Genomic DNA, 24,352 nt, shown 5'->3' with positions numbered 1-24,352 from the left:
CGCCACGGGAAACAGTAAAAGCGCGCTGGGCACAACCCCGGCACGCTGCGCAGGGCGCACTTGACTGCGACGTGCGCCACTGGATTCATGAAAAATAGAGCCCTCTGAACATGATGATCCCGACTGTGCTGCACAGGGTCCAAATGTAGTGAGTGTGCCTCAGAGATCAGCTTCACATGATGACTATCAGTATAGTTCACTACAATGTCTGAAAAGTCAGCAGTTAGTGCTCTTAGTGCAAGGATCACGACGACAAACACATTGTGGTTATTTGATGATTGTCCAAGAACAAAGGAATACAAGTGGATGTTGACACTTTTAAGTTTAGAGGGGTTTTTTGTCAGTTTTGTTCACTACAGCCCTACTGTCCAGATCAATAACATTGTAATCAATTATGTAATACAGTGATGTGTACATTATGAAGGGAAAGTCACAAATGAATACAATCCAAGCATTAATTATTTTAGGTCATTTTTGACTGGTGTAATGCATTAAAAGGTTTTGAATATGTTGTGCATCAGAGGGTTAATATTCTCTTCTCTATTTACTGTGAGGCTGTGGCATGAGAGACCAGCATTTACAGTACAATCATGTCCACTCCACGTATGACCTTGTGGTGATAACGCCGCCTGTGCTCCTGGGAATTACTCAGTTCAGTCAGTCTGATGCTGTTATGGTGCCGCTGGGAGAATTGGTTAATCAGAGGAGCACACAATGTGACTGAATGAGAGGTGGTTTCATAAACGCAAAATACAGACTTACATCACCTAGTCATTTAAAACAAGCAAGGATGTTTATTGCTTAGCAACAAGCATCTCAGAATAGACTTAATGGTTTTTAAGATGTTGTAAATGTCCAATAAAGGTCATAACATACTCAGGGCTGTGTAATTACTCAATATGTATAGAGAGTGTACAAAGAGACACCTTCCCTTTTGCTCAAAGCAAAACATGTAATTTAACTAATTTTTCTTTATCTCCCTCTTTGAAACTGGTATGACTTTCAGGCTCTTTCATATTTTCTGCATTCAGTGCATAGAAGAGCTGGCCTTGAATACCAACTTTAATAATCCTCAAGGCAAGCACCGCAGTACAGAATGACTGATTCAACAGGAACACTGAAGAAAGGAAGTTGTGTGTTTGAATGTGTAAACAAGTGAGGTATCCTGCAGAGTTTTCTGTCAGTTAACACAATGAATTATATATATATATATATATATATATATATATATATATATATATATGTATATGACGTCCATCTTGTAAAACTATTGGATGTAATGGAAAAACACACAATACCAGACTTAACATCAAGTGCGACAAATTTTTAGTTTAGTTTATTAGACTTCATGAGAAAGAGGACATTAAATCACACACAACAACAAAAGTCCAAGATTTCTTTCCATATAGTAGGATGTACTGCACAGTAGTTTGTCTTTGAGTGTTTTTCCCAGACTTTCAGACCATAAACAAATTGAGTCATCAAAGCCACTCAAACCAACTGAGAAGAGGAGAACTGGTCCGGTCTTAGATTTACTTAATCAACTAATTCATTTATTCTATACATGTATCATTTATATTACATAGGCCTATAAGTTATTTTTGTTTTGTTTTATCCTTTAATATCATAAAGTTAAACATGGCAAATACAATCTGTCATGTTTTTACTGAATGCGTTTAAAGACAAATGGTTTTTAGACTCTGATGGACAAACAGCAGCCACTGAGTCACATGAGCTTCAGTGAACCTGCTGAGTGAACTTCACAGTTCTTGTAATCACAGTAATCACAGTTCATCTGTTGATGAAGGCCACAAAGTGAGGCTAAAAGCTCAGAAAGTAATCTAGTAGTTTTTTGTCAAACCGCTGAGCGACTGTTACTGCAAACAGATTTCAGAATCAAGTCCGGTTTTAATGTGTCGACTGAAAGTCTGATAATAACGAACTTAAAAAATAACTACTCAAGTATGATCAAATCAATCTTATTACTGTTTAAATAAATTATCTTTTATTATATATAAATGTAAATTACAGTTCACCTTTATTTAACAAAGCACCTCTTGTAAAAATACCACAGCCTGCACTGCGACATCATCACAAAGCTCCAATATGCACTTCCACAGGGTTATATGGACGTGTTTTAAATCCAGTAGTTTATTTTTTATGAATAAAAAGAAATGTTTTTGTTTGGTAAACCACTTCAGGTATTTCTGCATAGACGAGGTAGAGAGATAGAACATACAGTGATGATGATGTTAGCATGAAGACCATTTATTTTCTTCTATATAATATCTTATATAACTGTCTGACTTTAGAAGGCTGTGACTATCAACAGGTGGCTAAATGCAACTCTCACCACTCACTTCTCTGACGCAGACAGAACAGTGAAGAGCTGTTTCCATAGCAATAGCTTCCTACACATAGCACAAATTGACTGGACTAAAGTTAATGTGAAAATGAAAATGACATCTTATAACAATACAGTATTAAAAGTGTTGTTCTATGATAATAAAAAAAAATGTTTCCACAGGAAGACAAAGATAAGACTTGTGCACAAATATTTGGGACTAGATTCCTCAAGTTAATAAGAAATGTAAGAACAAAATTAAAGACATATAATGTTTTGCTATGCGTCAGACTGTCAGTGCTGCATTAGTCTGATTCATTTAAGATGAAACCTTCACTTCATCAAATGTTTTGGAAGCAAGAAAAGCACATTTCCATGAAATGATCTACTTGCCCAGTTTCTGTGGATGGTCAGTACGTTAAACTGTGACACCACCATGTGGGGAAACCTCGTAATTGAATTCCACTGTAACTATTCAGCTGTTGTATTTTAATATTTAATGTGACATTAAAAATACACAACAGAAGACACACTAATCCTTAAATTACCATTGTAATGACATTAAAAATAAGACCTTCTCTAACAAAATATACAATTAATTTCTGTAGTGTACATATTTTTTAATTTCCAGGAATTTAACTGATTAATTCATCCGTTCACCGATCAGAGGATTAATGCAATGATGTTTTTAGCTGTTGCAGTCCAACATTGCCCTGTCACATTATTGCTATGCATCCACACACATACACCTGCACATATACAGAAGTTTAACACTGCAGTTTGTGTTTGAGGTGGGACAGTTGCTTCATGTCAACACTGCTGCCTCCACACACTATCACCAGCAGGGGGCCTAAGAGAGTCGGCAGACGACCTAAAAAGGAGAGTCACAAATCAAGCTGAGCATCTGCTGTCATCTATAAAAGTTTCCCCTCTATTAGAAAGGAGTAACTGGAGAAGTTTTCTAAAAAAAACATAAAGTACAAATATCTTCAAATGATCCAGTGATGCACTGAGTGTGTAACTCTCAGACATGTTCATCAACATGCTCATTGTGTTAAACCTCACATGCAAAACGTTAAAACCAACTGTCATAACCTTCAAACAGAATATGTTTGGATTTTGGACAGATGATCATACAATACAAGACATTTGATGACGTCACCAATTATAACAGGCATTTTTCTCTATATGCTGATATTTTATAGACAAAACAATTAATCGAGATCGGCAGATTAATCGATAATGAAAATAATTGTTAGTTGCAGTCAGAGTTATCATAAAAAGAACTGACAACAGATGAATTAAATTTCAGTAGAAACATGTTCATCCTTAAATTTTAGTGCAACTTATCACATGTTGTCAAATGTATCATTTCTGAAACACATGTACACCACATCTGAGGTTTCTGGTGCCATAGTAATACTGAATATGAACCAGGCAGATATCAGAGAGAGACGATAGCCTGCTCATACAAAGAGGAAGATGTTGAAATATACAGTATGTGATGTGAGCGACGGATCAGGTGGAGCAGACAGAGAGAAGAAAGACCATGCCAAAAGATTTTTTTGAGAAAATTAAGAAAGTAGTCATGAGATGGATTTTCCTGCGTACAGTAGGTGCTTTGAAAGATGCCTAACAGAACCAGTGAATTTCTATTAGCATGATGATGACTTTACAGCAGTTACCTTCATCCTGTAATCTGCCTATAACTCCACTGTAGACAGCTGCCAGTGCTGCTCCACATGCCATCTCAACCAGCACACGCTCCTCATCTACAAGATCACACACAAAGGCAAAGACAACATGAAGCCAAAAGCAGAGAGTTTATTCATCTTTCTTTAGAGTAAGTTTTTGTTTGGGTGGGAAGTACTTTCCGACATGGAAACACACACACACACACACACACAAACACACTCACCCAGGAATGTTTCGACAGCATGCAGAGCCTGCTGATCAGTCACCAGTTCGGAAATGATCGTCAGCTCGCTGCACTGGCTGTATTCAAACGCTTTCTTGCAAACTGTCTTTGCTCCGAGACATTTAGCCTCACTGTGGGAAAGACAAATGGAGGCAAACAGGAGGATGAAGCCGGTTTACGTGACTCGATTTTACTTTAAAAACACGTTTTCAGATATTCAAGCAAGCCGAAAGACGGAAAACATTTGATTTCCTTTAACGTCTCACCTGGTGATGTCATCCAAGGTGACCAACCTCCCCGCCTTGACTGCAGCATTGAAACAGTCGGCCCCCTTCGTCTCCATGGCGACGACAGGTACATCCGTCCAACCTACATCCTTTAGGCCCTGGATGACCCCGCAGAGGAGCCCTCCTCCGCCCACAGACACCAGCACTGCTCCGGGCTTCACACTGGGACCCAAACAGGCTGCAGACTCTTTGATCACACTGGCGTGGCCCTGCCTAGTCATATGGGTGTGTGTGTGTGTGTGAACAGAGAGAGAGAGAGAGAGAGAGAGAGAGAGAGAGAGAGAGAGAGAGAGAGAGAGAGAGAGAGAGAGAGAGAGATACAGTTAAGAGTTTGAATATAAGGAAATAACATCGCATTAGCAGTACATTGCAAAAATTGGCCACATGAGTTGTGATGAATGTTTCTACCACAGGAGGGGATGATCAAATGGAGGAACATATGTCAGTCCTTCAGTTTCTGCCAGTCTGAGAGCTTCTGCATTCGCATCATCCCAAACCTATGAAGGAAAAAACTTTTCATTCCAAAGAGTGAAAAAAAATTACAAATCAGACAAGCATGATCAGATCAGAGTTGACATCTATGCCACAAAGAGGTAAAAAACAGACAAATATGTGATGTTATACTTTACCTTGCCTGTAATGTTGACAGTAGCACCCTGATCCTGAAGTCTCTGGACCACCACCTGAGGAGATGAAGAGGGAAGTACGATGGTGGCTGGTACACCCATTTTTCTGGCTGCATAGGCTGCAGCCATACCTGCGTTACCACCTAGAATAAAGCCATATCATGTTATATTACAGTCAACACAGTCTACTGTTACTGTATTTTATTGTGCATATTAACATGTTGTGTAATAGTAGAGATGTTACCTGAAGCGCAGACAACTCCTTTGGACTGTGTGGCGAGCTGCAGAGGAGAGCAAAGACATGAAAAAGGGGAAGATTTTAAATGCTTTTCTGAGATCTATGCCACAGTCAGACTCACACTCAGTCAATGTAAGTCTTAAAATAAAAAAATGACACATTGGACAGTCTGATAGATTTGAAGAAAAGGCACTAAGAGAGGGTTCGGGGTTTCTACCTGCTGGCAGAGGTGTCCGATGCCGCGGATCTTGAAGGAGCCGGACGGCTGTGAATTCTCCATCTTCAGATAGACGGTGGTTCCCACCAGTTTGGACATTGTGACGCTCTCCAGCAGTGGTGTGTTCACGTGGAAATGCTCATCCATGGTGCAACTGATTTCACTGAATAGTAAACAATGTGCAAGTCTCAATGTTTTTTCTACAAAGTGGGGTCAGCAGGTGATTCACAGTTTGTTTTGGCGATAGATTTATATAATCATTAGGACTACATATCCTCACTGTTGTGTCCTGCCCTGTTATGTACCATGCATTGCCAATGTTGCTTTTGGGTGCTGGAGGAAACATACTTGCAATGATTTTTTTATAAAACCAGAGTTCACAAGATGCGACAGTTTGTTTGTATGACACAGAGGTAGCGGCAACAACTAATGAAAGTAAACAGAAGTTTACAAGTTAAAACCACAAACATAGTTCCGGTTATTCTTTCATTGATTCACAACAGAAATCTCACAGACATTTAACTGACTTATTGAGTTTAAAGTGTATATTTTACTGTTTGGTTTGATGTGTTAAATGTGGACCTCAGTCTTTATTGGAGTATTTCTTCTGCACACAGTAACCTTTGTCCTGATATTACTATTCTGTAAATCTGTCTGAGGATGAACTTCTACGCTCAGAAGTTGTGCAAAAAGCGGCTGTAAACTGCACTACATGATTATAAAACGTAACGTGACACTGTAACTTACAACGTAAACTAACCAAATGACGGACACTGTGTTGCACTCTACGTCATTATGTAACAGCGCATTTAAAGATATGAAACGTTGACTTACGTTTGGATATCTTGTTGAACGAGCCTCAGACCGTTAAGTGTTTAGCTGGTTTCTTTAATGCAAAATGTATCATGTTTTCAGATTACGTCACACAGCAATATGCTCCTACCGCTACGCAGGAGTGAAGCCGAAATATTTTCTTTCCATGGGCGCTGCCATCTTGCTTGTGTGATGTCGTTTGGAACCAGAGTCTGCGCAGTACCGTCTGACGGAGGTTTGAGAGCGGCTGCCACAGCTGTCAATCATGACGTCCCACCCCCTTTTTTATATCGTCGAATAACTAATTAAAAACCAATTTATCAGAAAAATGAGCGCTTGTAAAAACATCAGCGCGATAATGTCTACCTAAAACTACAGATACCGTGCGGGGGGAATATTTATTTGAAGTGTATTTTGATTTTTTTTAGTTTGGCTCATGCCCCATCCACTAACATGGAGGGGGCGGGACTTATAACCTATACTGCAGCCAGCCACCAGGGCACGATCCACATGTCTTTGCTTCACTTTAGGAGCTGATGAGGTCATGACGTCTATCTAGTTTGTATCAGGTGAGCCAGACAGCCACTCAAGCCAGCGAAACCATTGATTTATTATAAGAGGTCTTATAATACATTCATGAGCGAAACACTACCACTTCCGGTTGCTACTTCAAAATGTTATATGTGTATGTCAATATTATGGAGCTTGTAGGAATAAATCACACTCTTCTGCATACTTTACAATAGAGTCAAGTAAAATTTAGATTTTTACCTATAACTGTGCAATAATAGTGGACATGTAATGGGCTATTCTTTTATATTAATTAAATTATATTTTATTGTGTAAAGGTCAGAAGATATAGATTGCTTTGCATGGAGCTAACGATTGTCTTTCATAAGGCAATCCTTAGAGAAGAAACAGGACACTTGAATGGAGTCATAAACCCCTTTATTTCAGCTGTGATTCTGTATCACCTTTGTGATTACCTGCTAGACTTCCAGGGTTCTACTGAGATTTTAAATAAGCCTACAAAATGGTATTATTCCATCCACTTGTCTTTGGAAAGCATGTTTTTCCGTATCATTTGTTATGTGTGGTAATCTGACACATGTTGTTTGTATTTTTAATTACTCTAAGTTGATCCTGATTCATCATGTTTTAGCTCTTGATAAGAGAAAATTCTGCCTCACAAAGTCAATAACAAAAACCAAGTGATAATGTTGTGGATTTAATTAGAAAGAAACTTACGTGTGAAGAACCTGCAAAGACTTGAATGACAAACCAGTGAATTCCCCTCTAAAGTCCACAGTTTATTACCAAGGCTGAATTGTGAGTGTGTGTGCATGTGTGTGTGAGAGAGATAGAGAGAGATAGAGAGAGAGAGAGAGAGAGACAGAGAGAGAGACACACAGAGAGAGAGACAGACAGACAGAGAGAGAGATGATGGCCTATATATTATTGTTTCTTTCTATATTATGATATTTGACATTTTGAATAATGGTACTTTTGCTGTAATTTGTCTATATTTTGTAATTTTCTATATTATATTATTAGACTGCTGTGAAGGCAATCCAGCTGTTACAGACTTACTCTTTTCTTCTCCACTCTTCCATTCATGCATGTTACATTTGATTATGTTCTATTAGATATCGTACTCTATTATTCTCCATTCATTCCTCTTACTCTCTTTACAATATTCACCACATATCAGTCACGGTCACAGATTTGATTCTCTGTAAGGATTATACTTTCTTTATTATTATTGTACATTAGCTGTATACTTACAGGTTGCATATACACAATGTAATGGTACAACGTGCCATTCTCACACCAAACTTCACACTTATTGCTTCATATCATACACAGCATGTGTAAAAGGGAATGACACTGTTCAGTGTCACAGCCTTGGTGTACACTGGGTGGCAGCAGTGAGTAGTGCACTGACCTGGCCCAGATGAAAAGAAATCAGAGCAGTGTGTCCTAATAGTAATAATAATAATAATAATAATGGTAATAATGATAATAATATTAATAATAATAGAAAAACACTGTTTGTTTTAAATAAAATCACAAATCAGGGGAATAATACATTTCATACAACTACTCAAATATGTAAATATTGAAAAAAAAATCATAACCAGAGAGATGAACTCAAGTTGTTTTCACACTTTAGATTATTCACTCACTCCGGGCTAATTTAGCCCTTTTCACACTTATATATATATATATTCAACCCTGAAGGCAGGAGTTTCTTTCCAGGGTTTGTAAGGAGTAGCAAAAAATAGCCACAGGAGTTTTGTGTGTTATATTTAACTTGGTTAGAAATGGTTTCCAGCAACAGTGGACTGAATGCTATTTTCATACAAAGAAATTATCATTCAATTCCTTTTCCTCCGTTACCTCTACACCCACTTTATGTACTTTGGTTTCACAAATTCCATTATATTTTACAAAAAAACATTCCAGCCACTTTCTTGTTTTCCTTTCTTTCCCCTTCTTTCTCCTGTACCAGCAACCATGTTAAAGTTGAACAGATGTTATGACAGCATGCGCCAGTGCTGAGTCAACATTAATACACAATACTGAAAGGTTGAGACATCTGTAATTGTCCAGAGACGCTCCTTGTATCATTTCGTGAAATCAGAACCAAAATATTCTTCTGATATCAGTTCAAACCTTTTTAGCATGCCATAATATTAAATTGTGAACATCTGGTGCTCGTGTGGGATGATGTTTATTTCGGGCACCGTGCATCAAATGCTTGTTGGATTCTGTTCTTTAGTCTTTTGGCTAAACTTTAACATCTTTCCTGACAAAACTTGACTTGCTTTAACACACACATTCAAAGTTACCTCGTCTGTTCCCCTCTTCTCACTTCACTCTCTCCATCTTCACATTTCACATCTCACACTTACTTTCACCTGATCTAACCTGTAAGTTTACTGCATTTAAAATCTTCACACCGCAGTGTGAAAGACAAGTTTTCAGACAACGTACTTTGTTTATTGTGATTGAGAATGAGCAAATCTTTTTGCTATGCAGGTCATGAGCTTAGTATTATAATCTGGGTGTTTGGTTTGTTTTTTGTTTTTTTTTTCTTTACAAGATCAACACCATACAAAAATAAAGTGACATTCAAAGGTCAAGAATATTAGATTGAGCCCTATAATTCAAAGCTCATGTTTTAATGTTCTGAGCTGGGTGAACTGAAGTAGAACTTGAAGCTGCATCCAAATGACAAATTAGATTTTTTTTTAAATTCGGTGTCTGTCATGCGGCTGAACTCTTGTAAAGCTGTCAAGCTACTGTACTGTTGCTCAAAATAAGATTCAGGCAATTTCTTTTACTTCTGCAACAACTAAGTGGAAATATATTTTGGCTGTGTGGCTCCAGCGTTACATCCAAACAAACCAAAAAAAAGAAAAAAAAAAAAAGTTGCTTCATCAGAGGTGTGAGCTCCATCTTTATGTTCCTTCTTCCACTCCTCCATCAGTTTCTTCTTTCTTTCTCGCCTAATGTGTCCGCCCACACGCTGCTGCTCTTCTTTTCTGCGTGCATGCGGCCTCTTCGGGCGTGCGCGTGGCTACTGATCTGGGCTTTATGCCAGTGAACGTTGTCTGGGTTTGATCCTTGGATACAGCTGGAGAGAGAGGAGGAGAGAGGGCAGGGTCACTACATCATGTTAACACTGCTCTCAAGGTGCCTGAACATCATGGAGGAAGACCGTAAGACACTGTGTGGGAATAAAATCTGCCATTTGAGAAGCTGGCTCCACTGGTGAAACATGTTACCTAATGGGAATGAATGGAAATGAGTTCTGGTGACACCCCATGTTTAGTGTAAATCGACCACTCAAGAACTGGTACTTGCATTGCTAAAGGTAAACAGCAACATTCAGTGATTATTTACGCAGAGGCAGCATGTATACAGTACAGCTGCAGCGATATAATTGGAGCTGTAAAGGGACACTGTGATGGACAGTTTAATTAAAGCTACTATTCAGCTGTTCTGTTGGAAGAATTGGGTTTGGAGCATTATGGAGTGTGTACACACTGTTCTCCCTGAGGCTTACAGGGCTTGTGTGAAGAATAAACTTAATGAATAGTTCTCTAACTCTCTGTTACAGCCACCAATATTATTCTTGTCACTTCAGTTTTACAATTAAAATGATTTATTTATTTAGTAAGCATTTCTTTTAGAGTTTGGGAGTGGGGCCATATGGTGTTAGCTGCTAGTTTTATTGCTGTGGCTCATAAATAATCATTATAAAGTTATGGTTATTCATTCATTCAGACCCAAGTTTGACCTGTCCACCACAATTCCAGTAAATCTTTTAAGAAGTTTTTCATTAATTGTGCTGACACCAAACATGTTTTTTTTTTCATGTGCATTTACATCTGATCTGTGTTAGTTTTTGCTGTATTTGGTTAGAATCCAAACACCCACAATGCATGTTTATTTAAAATGAGACTTATTTTGGTTGAAATTTGGTTTATAGAACAACTTCCTTTACTTAGTTTACTGTGATGATGGACTGGTAACTACATTTATTGCAAACTTTAAAATATCTTCTGTGTTCTGATGGGAACTATATAACTGTGCATGTTACAGGTACTTGTTGCTGCAATATTTAGCCCAGCGGAGTGATACGCCACAAGGGAGAGTAGAGTGAATTATGTATTACATCTGCTGAGTTCTGTTGTTAAACTTCTGTGACAGCTGTCTCTGGGCTTTTACTTTAACCTGCAACGTAATAATTAGGTGTAATATGCAGGTATGTGCAGAACTGTGTATCACAGTCCTCTTAGATTTATTACAAGTGACAGTTTGAGAACCCATCATTGTATCCTCTATGAGAAAGTGGGGTGGACATCACTTAAAACTTCAAGGGAAAAACACTGTCTTCTTTTTTATTTATAAAGCCTCCTAAATAAGCTACCATTTTATTTATCATCACTTTTAAGACTTAGAAATATGGGATACCACCACGAGAATGCATTACACTGGATATCTCTTATATGAATACAGAACTGGGAAAAACTGCATTCACCTACTATGCTCCTCATAGGTGGGATAAACATTTTTAACCCTAAAACATTTTAAGATTCTGTTGGGTGATGTTTTATATAAAAAATGCTCTTCTTTTTCTCAATGTGTCTGTTTTATCCATGTGTAATTGTACTCACCCCCAGCAGGTTTCTGGGTATGTATCCCTCGCGGTCGTTAAGTCTCGCCCACCACCAGTCTGTCTCAGTGTCGTCACGGCGACGCAGAACGGTGAGGGCATCACCCTCGCTGAAGGACAGCTCATCAGCCTGCTGGGCAGTGTAGTCCCAGAGAGCGTAGACCAAGCCTTTGTTCATCACACCCAACTTCTCCTGTACACCTGGGAGAGGTAAGGAATAAAGAAAAGTGTCATCATGATGTGTAAATGCAGTTTCAGTGTTTTTTCCTTAAATTCCAACAGGAAAAACTGTGTATTTGCCATTTTTTCCGTGAAGTAGATTTAAATTTCTCTACTTCCTTGTTTATCTACCTACCATAGAGGAACTGAGAACACTGTGTGTAGCCCTCCTCCATTTCTTCGCATTTGTCTGCCGCTGTTTCGACGTCACTAATTGTTGTGGCAAAAATGGCCGCCCCCGACTCCACCAACATCTTACAGAGGTGGACACTGTTACATGAAGCCGCACAGTGCAGAGGAGTCCTGGGAAAAAGTAAGCATGAAATAAGACAGAGAATATTAAAATATAATCATAAATATACTGGCAGAGATGTTGAATACTGTACCTGCACCATAAATCTAATAGACTTAACACGCTCAATGTCATCATGAAACAGGATGACATTAACTCAACGTAAATTCAGTCAGATGCATCAGCAATTAAATCAAGTAACTTCTGAAAGCGGATCCTCATTAGACTTGCTAATCTCTTCCTTTAATACTGCTAAGGCAGCTGAGTCAAAAATGAATTAGAAATGCAATTATCTTCTCGTCATTGTTGCCTGTGAGCTGAGCTCAAGCATCGCTGCCACAGAGTGTGTTCATTACCCCTCTAAGTCCTCCAGCTGCCACTGATCTGTTATTAGTTCAGACTATTACATGATTGAAGGTACTGACCATCCGTCGCTGTCTGCTGCGTTTACATTCACTCCGAAATCCAGCAGGAACTTTACAATGTGGTGATGGCCAGCGCAGACGGCGTTATGAAGAGGAGTTATGCCTTCATCATTAGGCATACTGGGATTTTCCACCTTAAAGACAAAGATAACAAGAAAAGATGACTGTATATAGAGATATTAAACTATTTTGAAGGTATTGAATATTGGCACAAATTACTGGCGACAAAGGAAAAATCCTAAAAATATCTGTCTATCCTTTAGACCCTCAACAGTTAAAATCCTTGTGGAGAGAACAATAGAGGTGCCACTCAGGATAGTGCAACATTTTTTTCAACAGCTAGGAAGTTGTTCAGCAGTCTTACTGCCTCGGGGAATGAAACCATCAAACTGAGCTCGTTGTTGATGTGAAGCATCTGAATCTTTCCTCGAGAGTATCGGCTAGAGTTTGCAGTTTGAAGAGTCAGTAAACACTTTTGTCCAGCTACCTGCTGAAAGATGTCAGGGCATAGATGAGAAAGATGTAGGCGCTATGTGTGCTGTAAGGCTTTGTTCTCACTATGCTGCTGTAACACACTGATACAAAGTGTGTCCTCAACAAAAACTCTGCACACTTGACAACTGAGACCATCTCTCCCCCTGACAGTACTGCTGAGGATCAAAGATATCAAAATTAATTAGTATTGTCATGAAGGTATTATGAATCTTCTAGTTAATGGCAAATCTGTGGAGGCAATCTGTGTGTGGGTGTACAATAATTGTTGGCATGTACGCATATACTTCTGTTGCATAAGGAAATGTGTTTTTTCATTCAACACAAAAATGCATCAAAAGTGCAGCATTGGAAGTATTACAAGCAAACTATACCCAGCCCTGCTTAACAGACAGCCCAGAATGTGTGCACTTAACAGAGGATTCACAATGTTTTTGCAGTTCCTACGTCAGTACAGAGGAAATTATTGTTCACATGATTTTTAAATCGTCCACCTAGTTTACGCTCTGGAAGATTGTGGCTTCAGAATCCCCCATCTCTAATCTCCTATTTACCTTGAGCCAGCCAACTGCCTTTTTGAGCTTTCACAGCACTGAAATTGCCCTAATTTGAAGTTGCAGCATACATTTCCACTCCCATGCAGCGGACAATCAATTCTAAGTTGACATTCAGTCAGTGCTCTCTAATTCAAGCGCTGTCTCTTCTGCTCCCCACATTTTATTTCTTACTGTTCCTCCTCCTGGTTGTTTGTCCATTTTACAAGCCCATTGAGAAACTGTATGTAATACTTGACTATATAATTTAACTTGACTTGAATTTACTTTAGCTCCATTGATAGATAATGCTCTTTAAAAATCTAAAAAATGATCAAGTGTTATAATACTAATACCCTACAATAATCTTGTGTTTTACCTCATATATAATTCTCTGCACCAGATCAAACTCTCCTTCTAGCGACGCATCCAGCAGCAGAGCTAGAGGGTTAAACTTGACTCTCAGTCCGTGACCGGTGCGCTCTGATGACGGCTTCTTCAGGTTAGTTCGCTTAGTCTGCAGCAAACCCAGAGAGAGAGAGGCACACACACACATACACACACACACACACACACACACACACACACACACACACACACACACACACAGGAAAGTGTTGACAATGCAGAATAAGAGTTGCTAAATAAGTACATACTGCATAATCTAATACATTGCGTCTTACAAAGAACAATTATTTTGTTTAGGTTAGCAGTAACATAATTCAGAAGCAAAGAAAAAAAAGAACACAACACAATATAATGCTATAAAAGATGAGAAACAAGTGAGGTATTATAAAGCTTCAATATTAGCAAACAGAGGTCCTAGTTATGTTTATATTAGGTGTAATTATAATCTATGCCTACCTTGGGCAGTGAAGGTGGGGCAGGTGGTGATGGAGCAGGGGAGGCGCGGCTTATAATGGTGTGGGCAGGACTAGAACCTCTCTGGTTGTTATTATTCTGGTCCTCCGGTCTATCAGGTGCAGGGGGTGGGCTGAGTTTTGGCGATGGAGACACTTTATTGGTCGTTTCTGCTGTTGCTGTTGTCTTCTCATTGGGTGTTTCTACAGTAACAGAAGGAGGGGACAAGCGGCGGGAGTCCGTGTTCAGGTTTTGACCTTCGCCCTCCACCGCTGCCAAAGTGACGTGCTTGTCACCCGGTTCTACATTCCCATTGGCTGAATGGATGTTGTCCATTTCACCCAAAATGCAGTCAGGCTGGTAGAAAGTGTTGCCTGGAATAAAGAGTGAAACAGACGATATAAGATCATTTAAGTAGGTAGAACCATTACGAGCTGTGGGAAATACAAAATATATAGAGCCACATCATCATCATATCTCAGCGTCTTACCTGAGCCGACTTCCATGCCTCCCGCCAACGTGTTAAACCTGCAGATCACAACAGAAATCACAATCAGATTAGCTGTCAGCCTTGAGTCAGTTTTTGTTTCAAATTCAGTTTCATAAAAACTGTTTTGTCTATGTGGTGGAGTAGAGCATAACACAGACCTCTGGTACAGTAGTTTTTGAATGTTGGGCCCCTGTGGGCCCTCAGGCTCAGTAATTGAGCTCCGTTTCTTCAGGGGTCTTGGGGCATTGCTGAGGCGGCGGCGGAGAACCTCCAGGTCAGCATCGCTCTGGTAACGTAGCTGGGAGTGGGCTGTGGAGGGCAAATCAAAGTATCTTACAAGGAGTCTGCAGGGTTTACAGTACAACCACCAATTTCTTCTTATGATATCTGTTTATTGCAAACATTATTAGTTTCTGCTGTTTGTCAGATTATTTAAATTTTCATATTCAAGATTAGTATCAAAATTTCTGTTTTCTAAGCAAGGGCTTATGAAGGAAATCAGCTTTGTAAATTATAAGTATATTAATATAATAATCACTTGTAGAATCATTGGCTGGCATTTGGTTGGTCACACAAAAGCAAGGTCATCATGAGTCAGCAGTGTTGCTTTGTTACTTTACTTTTGTCCTTTGTAATTGCATAACATGTTCTGAATAGATTGTTCCACTATTTGATAAGCCTGTGCCTTCATCTGCAACATAAAATCAAGATAAAGATCTCTGAAAAGCTAAATGTGTTTTTGTGGAAACAGAATTTCTACATTGACAGCACTTTATTGATTTATCCTCTGGTACCTACCAACTGGGGTGAGTTTAGTGGGACTCAGGGGACGAGGGATGTTATCCACGCTGGGTGGTGGGAGGACTTGCCCATTGTTGCTGTCTCCTCCTCCTACTTTTCCTCCGTCTTTATCTGTAACATCTTCTCCTCCTGTTCTCACTCCCCCTACTCCTCCCTGAAGGAAAGGTACAGGGGATGGAGAGGTGGAGGATGTGGGGAGGATGGGTTTACCATAGACTGTGGAGGGAAAGAAAATAGGACAGATAGTGCTTAGATAGACTGTCTTTTGTGGACATTGCAAGAACAATAAAAAGAGTATATTTAGTCTACACAGCACAATCTGTAAAAATGTATTTTATACCTGCTTTGACAGTTGTCCTGTTGCTGAGAGAGCCATAGTTTTTAGACTGAGGCTGGTGGAGGTACATGCTGTAAATGGAGCTACTGTTCATGGTGGCGGGGCCCTTCCTGGGGGACTGAGGCCTGGAGGGATGGTCTGGGACATAGGGACGTACAGCCACTGCTGGAGGAGGATCTGTTCGCTCAGTTTGTGGGGACAGTGGAGACGGCTGGGAGGTGGTGGCAGAGCCTAATGCCAGAGAGAAAGAAATTAAAATATACAATCATCCTGACTGAGTATTTTTAGGTCCCATATGTTTCACTGTCTTGGTTTATAAGGCTCTCGTCAGGTCAAACACCCATCAATTAAAGGACAGTGTTTGTCCTAAAATTACCTTGGCTTGGATGTGGAGGGATAGTGACACGCTGCTGTATTTGTTGCGAAGAGGATGATGTTGAAGAGGAGGATGAGGTGGCATTGGCAGCACTGGATCGGGGCCAGCCCAGCGTACCAGGGGCAGAACGGGGCAGGGAGCTGGTGGCACAGTGATGCCCCGCTGCCTGGTGGGCGGCACTGGGGTAGGTGCCATAGCCAGAGGGAAGCTGCTGAGAGAGAGAGAGAGAGAGACATTGAAATGAAAAAAGAGGGTTTAAAAATGATTTTCCTAAAGCATGACAACATAACCTCATTTCTCTGTGAAAACCTGCGTGACTACTTTGGCTGAAGATTTTCCTCCTGAGATTTTCTTGAATTTAAAATTTCAAACAGTCCAGCAAAACGAGGAACAGTTTAGTGTCTCTATAATATAATTTACTAGCAATAATCAATTACAATATTTATGCGAATGACTGTAATGATAGCTTTCACTATTATCTCTTCGTGTCAAGTGTAGAAACCGTACCTGTTCTGGACTGTTGGCCTTCCAATCTGGCACACTCTTACTGATGCTAGGCCATGATGCTTCATTGGCTAGATAAAGAGAGAGAGAGAGAGAGTGTTGAGAAAAGGACAAATGTTAAAACAGGAAAAGTCATTAGGGAGGAGACAAAGACAAACGGGAAGGAAAATGTTAATGTACCATGTATATTAAAGTAGGTTAGAACAGGTGAAAGTCAAGATAGGGTTATGGAGTAGGAGATTTGGTATTAAAATAAGCTCACGTTATACGAAGAAGATGATGGAAGGAATCTGGGTGCTAATTAGCTGTCATTTATAGTATTATCAGTCACTCCAATGATTCAATACAAATATACAAGCCAAACTGAATGATTAAATGAAAAGCATATTATTATAGGAACATAAATACAGTGCAGGTCAGGCTGTTCACATGACAGCATTCGGTCTGAAGTGAATTAGTACCGCAGTCCACAGACAGCATAACAATTATGCAACATTTGGAACCAACTGCGAATCATCAAGTTATTTTTAATTTGTCTGGCTTTCAATTGTCAAGCATGAACATAGCAAACACTGTAATGCAACAAAACAAGTGCTAAATCCTTAACAACTACTCTACATGTTCATACTGGTGATTACAATGTATTCTTCAATGCAAACATGTGTTTAGCATCCTGTATGTAGTATATCAATGGTGCAAAAGTCTCTCTGATCATGTAATTGGTGGTAAAAATAATGGTTGTTGTCATGGTAACATCTGTATCAGGAAGTGAAGAAGACAAACATTCATTGTAACTGGCAATTTTACGGTACCGCACAGCACTGTAGTTCCTGTAAAATCCCTGAAACACAGTGCATACCAAACTCCCAAACAACAGAAAAAGTTGCTGCCTTGAAGGTTTAAAACAGACTTGACTGATGCAAAAAAAAATCTTTAGCTGTGCTAAAATGCTAAGCTCTTAATTACAAAATGAAGCCAGTGCTGTGAGCAGAGTTAGCGGTTAGCTATGGAAAGTACCAGTTTAACCGAGCCTCTGTCGCCACAGAGGTGCTGTTACATAACTAACTGGCTCAGTTCAATGCAACACTAAGGTCACAATACCAGTCAGTCACTCAATCTTGATCCACTGTTGCCTGTTAACTAGTGACAATCCTGAAGGTCATTGGGCTTAATGCTTTAGAGTTTCACAGAATTTTAACAGTAAGCTAAAAGGAAGGTTAGTTTCAGTAAAGCCCATTATACCACAAGTAGGTTTTAGCTGCTGTTTTAAGACTCATATCGATCCAGTTATTGTTGTTGTGAAACTTCTGTGAGCTAAAATACAGCATTCACTGCAAATGTATCATTTTGAGCATTGTATATCTAACTATTTGGCCCAGCTCTCAGTGGTACAGCCAAGCACAGTTCTGGCACTATAACAGACTAATACTGATTAACTATCGAACCTGGGAGCCCTGCAGTCAGTAAGCTGTACTGTGCGACCTGTTGACTGCCGCTGCTGTAACCTGCTGACCACAGGAAGAAAACAGTCACGACAGGAAACAAACAGTCAGCTCTCTGCGAGGCGGAAACTTGGCTATCTGCCTGAGAACCCAGATTAGAAGTGGTCACTCAGTGCTGCAGGAAAGACAGTACAGATTACAGCACGGGCACCATCACAGTACGTCCTAGTGCAAAGGACAAAGGGTGGTTCAGGGTTTTTACTAAAGCATCTTCTTTAGGTTTCATCTAATGTGGATTGAGTTTGCCAATCTCTTTATTCTTGGAAATATGTATGATAACAGGTGATACACTGAGCTAACTGGCTGCTGGCTGTAGCTTCATATTTACCATACAGACATGAAAGTAGTATCAATGTTCTCATATAACTCTCAGCAAAAGAGCAACTAAGTGTATCTCCCAAAATGTCAAACTATCCATTTGAATATTTTTAAATTAATTAATACTACATTTACCATATGTACTGTTACTAGTCATGCTGCTGTGAGAACACTGACTGGACCAGATCTGATTTTTAATTAAAGGACCATACTGGCACATCAGTTTAACAGTCTAACATACAAGTCTTCCTCATTAAAAGAGAGATTTTGTTTCAGAAGAACAGGCTCATGGGTCGTGTTACCACTTTCTAGCAAAGTCAAGTCAGTGGAATTTGAAACCATTACAAGGATATTCAGTGAATAAATAAACCATTCCTTTTCTAGTCTAATGCATTTCATTCCTCATGTGTAATTTATAAACACCACTGACTGCTATGCTTGTACAGTATAACAGATATCCAGTGCTAACATTTGTTAGAGAGCCTTAATCTCTCTGATGACAGCAACAACAGCTGTCATGACGCTGCGCTCCCCTCAACTAAAATCTCTCTCTGTCTAACACACTCTCACACCCACATACACACACAAACATTATATAGACTATATATAGCTACAAGTTAGTGTACCTCAGACTTCCTCTCATTCATTTGCTGTGCCTGCCTGCGCAATGGTCTGTTGACATGATTTACAACAATGTATTTTCTACATTACATAAGCAGGGACAATAAATAGAGCTGTGGCATTTGCTTTGGCATTCAAGAACACAATGGGATTTGTAACAGGGCTAGTTCAAGACACTTCGTTTATACCCAGTTAAGTTAAACTATGTGAGTAAAAATATTTTGCTACTTTCAGCCTGGGTGTGCTGATGTGTTACTGTAAGCAAAGATGGGTGTTTGAAAGCCATCTGTGGTTAATGAGAGGTTATGTTGACGAGGGGGATGCTACTTATATAAACGGAAGATGCCAGTTAAGTTAAACCAATGAGATTATTAATTTAATTCAATTATGTACTATATTAAAGGAGCACTTCAACATTTTGAGAAATACATGTATTCATCTGGACACCCCAAGGTGATGAGAAAATGGTTCAGCCCATGATCCACCGTAAAACACAACTTGTCATTTTTGCGCTTTGGTTTTTGTACATTAATGAGATATAAAATGTTAGTGAGTTTTAGAGGTTCTGTTTCCTCCCTGTCTCCAGTCTTTGTGCTGAGCTAAGTTAAACGGCTGCTGGCTGTAGCTTGATATTTATCATACGAATATAGGAATAGTGTCCAGTAAATAAATATATTTCCCAAAATGTAAAACTATTCCTTGAAGTCGATGGAATATTATACTATGTGTGGTAATTCTACGGTTCAGTTTTTCTTTGATGTCCAGCATACTTGAAATTATTTTTATTTCTCATATCTAAGTAAGTTCATGTGGTCAATTTGTCTGTTTATTAGACAGATATTAGAAATGTTGCCTGAAATGTTTTCTGACCTGAAAATGATTATTCTAACTTTGCAATTGTGGATGAAGATGTTGAACTCTTTGGTGTAATTTGCTCTTCTCTGCTGTTAACATCAGGCGGAACACAAGAAAAACTAAACTAAACATGAGTCTCAGTCCAGACTGTGGTTTGCCCTCAGTTTATTTCTTTGTATTAGGCTTCCTAACCCCATGCAGCTGGTGGCTATCAGATGTCATGTCTGTATCCTTATATCCATGACCCAAACATTTTCAGGTCATTTTCTGCAGCTGATTCAATTATGTTCTCTTTCCTGCCCATCTGTTCCATATGTAGACCAAAACACTCCAACATGCATGGTTTGAATGCAGCCTTCGTTTTTTCAGCCCACTTTTTAGCTTGAGATTCAGGCTCAATACAACAAACTTGTGTTGGAATCAGGTATTAATGACACCTCAGGGTGCAGATGGAGGAGGGAGGAACCAGGTGCTGCTAATCTATCACCAGCGGAACTAGTGGTAAGTGAGTTTCTCTAGTGCCTCCTAGGGACTCACTGTTACTGTCGCCCTCCTGGGGGGACCGAGGCCCCTCCCACGTCTCAGTGGGCTCTGAGAGGACGATGTCTAAATCTGACACTTTCCATTGGCTGGGAGGCTTCCTGATGCCACTCCTGTCCTCCTCTGTATGGCCACACCCACCACGACAACAATAATAACCACAAAAACAACAATACAGTGTCAACAGGACAATATTAGGCACAGGTGACAGTAACATGACCAACCACAACAGTAACAGCCACCGAACACATCAACATATGACATCATAATGACATCACATGATAGTAACAAGGACAGACACAAAAATAACAACCACCACGTCATCAACAAGTGACAAAACAGTAATCACAAATAACATTTATATCAACATTTAAGATAAAATCAACAGACAAGGGGAAAGGAAAAAAAAGGAGCCGACAGACAGGAAAAGGAAATAGAAGGACAGCAAGTTAGAGCTCAGACAGAGATATGAGACAGTGCAATCAATCAAGAAAGAAAGAGAATTGTACCAACCTGAGAGGGAGCGGATGTGGCTGAGTGGGGTGGGTTTGGGAGGCGGGTCAGATGGCAGGGGGTAACCCGCCTCCTGTCTACCTTCAGCTGGAACCTGGATGTAGGGGCAGACAGCCGCCACTCGACCCGAAACTCCAACACCCGGGTGGGAAGAGGTTTGAGGGGAGGACAGGACGCCTCCGTTCATACGACTCAACTAGTGAGGGGCAAGAATACACAGAGAAAAATTAGACCAAACTGTCAAGATTTGTAAATTGTATGCCAATCAACGATAAGAATGAAGTTTTGTACCTCGGCTCTCTTCTTATGCAGTCGTTCTCTCAGGTCTCCGATGCGTTGATCCATCACTGTGACCTGCGTGTTCCTCTTGTTCAACAGCTCCTTGTTCTGCGCCAACTTGCTGCTCTGCTCCAGGTTGTGACGGTTACGAGCCTAACACAGGGAGCATTAGAAATCTTATTTTGTGACCTGACCATAAGAATTTGAATAGGTTCATTTGCATTTTATGCTTTTTGGAGTTGAAAGAAGGAGACTATAAGAAAGTGTAATTTACCTGCAGCTCCTGGTAGAGTTTCCTCAGTTCCATGGCTGCAGGGCCAGACAGGGGTGAACCTTTCTGGACAGTGTTTGCACCCTGGGGTCCTGTGGGTGCCCCCTGCTGCGGTGTTACAGAATGCAATTGAAGGCGTCCTCTTCTCAGATCCTCCAACTGCTGAGTCAACTGGTAAGACAATTTTAAAAAGAGTTTAAAAACAACTCTCAACTCACTTGACTCGAGCTGCGTTTAGACCAAATAAATTTTGCTTGACTATGACTCTCTGTTATAATGAAACCACACCCCACCTCAGTGAAACCCTGTTACAGTGAAAACCATGTTACCTGGTCGACTCTGACCACAGCAGACTGCAGCTCTGCCTGCTTCTCCTGAAACAGGCTGCTAACATGATCAATCTCTGCAGCTGGGGACAGAAACCAGAAGGAAGACGAATTACACATAAATATTTAAAACAAAATGAGATCAGTGCTATTTTATGTATCAAGAAAAGCCTATTTTATTCTATCTATGTTTTTGAGTGTGTATGAATCTACAGCAATACGTACAAGAGCAAAACATATTTGGTCTATAGTACATAGTGTAATTTGTGGCTCCATACTCAGTGACCATGACAAAAGTTCTAAAAAATGATAGTCCTGCTTGTGGAGGCTTGAAGTAGCAAGGCTGTTTCACCAGATTAAATTCACGGTACAGTAAATAGTCATTTTAATATGTAGTCATAAAACTGCAGTGCCTATAATCCATAGTCATCATCTCTGCAGTGTGTTTAGGCTTACACAGGTTTCCGTTTATCAGTTTGCTGTAGTCAACTTGTCCTCTCATAGCTCGGATCTTCTTCAGCTTTGCTTCCTGCGTCTCCACTCGCTCCTTCAGCCGCTGCAGCTTTTCAGCTTCAGACTAAACAAGAGAGAAAAAGGAGAAGAAAAAAAAACACAAGCTAATTTGCATTTTTATCAGATTTTAAGAGAGGATCATTAAGTTTACCTTGCTTTACCAAATTTACACCCATTCATTTGACATATGGCAATTAGTATGGAATAATGATTATAGTGTCTCTGCTGTATATATAAATGAAGGGCTTCAAACTCAAACAGTACAGTATGTTCTGGTGTTAGAACATTTTTCCAAAGACTGAAAGATGACAGACAGACATATGTATCCCACCTGTGTCTGTCCCTGGTTAGATCTGCCCCCCTGCTGAAGATACCTCAGTCTCTGCTCCTACAGAGAAAAAGTATATTGCATTTTGGGATTTTCACTTATTTCCAGAGACATTTTCAGTGGTGCAGACACACAAGCGTGACCCCAATTACCTTCGATTTCTTTCATCGTCATCAAACATGATCATTTTGTGAATTTGTTTAATACCATAGACTGTATGATTAATACCCATAACAACTGAACTAAAAATGGATGATCCCTATTCCCCCCCTCTGCTCTCTCTCCTCTCATCCCCTAAGGCATATACTGTAGTGTGGAAATTGGGTTTAATCAAGTGAAAAATAATCAAGACAAATACATTGCATTTTCGATTCATTAATCAAAGTTTCCAGTCCTGTGTTGTTGTTTTTTCAGTATGCTGCTTAATTCTTGCACCGCAATGCAGTTTATTGCACATACTTCACATACAAGTTAGTCATTATTTAAAATTCTAATAGCACTGACTGATAAAAAAATGCAGTTATTTCCTAGTGATAATCATTTGACTGATATTTCATCCAAATATCATTTATCGGTTTGCACTGCTTTAAGAAACATATACCTTACACACCTCTTACACAGGTGTTTTCACTTATGTTGTCTGATTAGACCTCTTCTCAGGACTGTGTATGTGTGGACAGACTGTGCTTGATTGACAGCTCCCTTCATTTCCTGTTAATTTATTGCACCTGTGTCATAGAGTTGGTGACATCATTCCCAACATAGCTCCAGTGGTCTAATAAGCCAGTCATTGAAAACACCTATATGAGTGGGCAGGACCTGTAATATAATTAATATTGAACTGTATTATGGCTCGAAAGCCCTATCACTTAATCCTTCACAAGACATTTAAGACACTGCTGAAGCTGCATTATATAGGCTCTTTGTGAGGAATACAATGACAGAACAGAACAAGACTCACTCATAGAGCCTTATTAGCACATGGACTTTATATATATTTGACTATATATGACACAGAAAATGTAATACTTTATAACTTTGTACCATTAGAATAATGCACCACCCTGCCTCTGTGTCACCATGTCATGTAAAAATAAAATAAAAACATCAGTGGTAATTGATTTTTATTTATGTTTCATGCACACATTACAAAACAAACAGCCTTCTGAGGGACAATAGACAAAGAGAGAGAGAGAGAGAGAGAGAGAGAGGCCTGTCATGTGTGGTGCTGACTGAGGCAGTTTACACCTCTCTCTGTATCGTGCTGGCACGTAGTACAGCTGACCTGTTGTATCTCTCTCAAACACACACACACACACACACACACA

The 24,352-nt window shown here is 39.7% G+C and overlaps 2 protein-coding genes across 8 annotated transcripts in view; both read right to left on the bottom strand.

Moving 5' to 3' along the window:
- Positions 1–1,309: 1,309 nt before the first annotated feature.
- sdsl (serine dehydratase-like) lies at positions 1,310–6,685 on the bottom strand. Of its 3 annotated transcripts, XM_067614449.1 has the most exons (10): positions 6,465–6,680; positions 5,631–5,793; positions 5,420–5,456; positions 5,179–5,318; positions 4,958–5,046; positions 4,529–4,762; positions 4,263–4,393; positions 4,030–4,116; positions 3,072–3,215; positions 1,310–3,039 (listed from the first exon to the last, which is right to left on the bottom strand). In XM_067614449.1, the coding sequence occupies exons 2-9, from the start codon at positions 5,775–5,777 to the stop codon at positions 3,112–3,114; spliced, it is 969 nt and encodes a 322-aa protein (XP_067470550.1). In that variant the 5' UTR covers positions 5,778–5,793; positions 6,465–6,680; the 3' UTR covers positions 1,310–3,039; positions 3,072–3,111. The 3 variants fall into 3 exon arrangements, with proteins under 3 accessions (XP_067470550.1, XP_067470551.1, XP_067470549.1); XM_067614450.1 differs by having other exon boundaries at positions 1,310–3,215; positions 6,574–6,685; XM_067614448.1 differs by having other exon boundaries at positions 1,310–3,215; positions 6,465–6,679.
- A 1,494-nt stretch (positions 6,686–8,179) lies between these two features.
- Positions 8,180–24,352, bottom strand: part of LOC137200483 (apoptosis-stimulating of p53 protein 1-like) — a 50,004-nt gene continuing 33,831 nt past the window's right edge. For 2 of the 5 annotated variants that reach the window (XM_067615363.1, XM_067615361.1), the window contains exons 6-24: positions 23,028–23,084; positions 22,640–22,760; positions 22,187–22,266; positions 21,861–22,028; positions 21,599–21,739; positions 21,308–21,503; positions 20,792–20,917; positions 16,962–17,029; positions 16,455–16,665; positions 16,082–16,309; positions 15,739–15,957; positions 15,099–15,249; positions 14,941–14,978; positions 14,454–14,824; positions 13,969–14,106; positions 12,565–12,698; positions 11,984–12,150; positions 11,630–11,829; positions 8,180–10,083 (exon numbers count right to left, since the gene is read on the bottom strand). In XM_067615363.1, coding sequence (XP_067471464.1) covers positions 10,042–10,083; positions 11,630–11,829; positions 11,984–12,150; positions 12,565–12,698; positions 13,969–14,106; positions 14,454–14,824; positions 14,941–14,978; positions 15,099–15,249; positions 15,739–15,957; positions 16,082–16,309; positions 16,455–16,665; positions 16,962–17,029; positions 20,792–20,917; positions 21,308–21,503; positions 21,599–21,739; positions 21,861–22,028; positions 22,187–22,266; positions 22,640–22,760; positions 23,028–23,084 — 2,856 coding nt within the window. In that variant the 3' untranslated portion in view covers positions 8,180–10,041. The remainder of the gene's footprint in view (positions 10,084–11,629; positions 11,830–11,983; positions 12,151–12,564; positions 12,699–13,968; positions 14,107–14,453; positions 14,825–14,940; positions 14,979–15,098; positions 15,250–15,738; positions 15,958–16,081; positions 16,310–16,454; positions 16,666–16,961; positions 17,030–20,791; positions 20,918–21,307; positions 21,504–21,598; positions 21,740–21,860; positions 22,029–22,186; positions 22,267–22,639; positions 22,761–23,027; positions 23,085–24,352) is intronic. The other 3 variants (XM_067615362.1, XM_067615364.1, XM_067615365.1) reach the window with 3 other exon arrangements.

This window comes from Thunnus thynnus, chromosome 16 (assembly GCF_963924715.1).
Source record: "Thunnus thynnus chromosome 16, fThuThy2.1, whole genome shotgun sequence".
Lineage (NCBI taxonomy): Eukaryota > Metazoa > Chordata > Actinopteri > Scombriformes > Scombridae > Thunnus > Thunnus thynnus.
The sequence above is the reverse complement of the archived record's forward strand: the minus strand, read 5'-3'. Positions and strand labels throughout refer to the sequence as shown.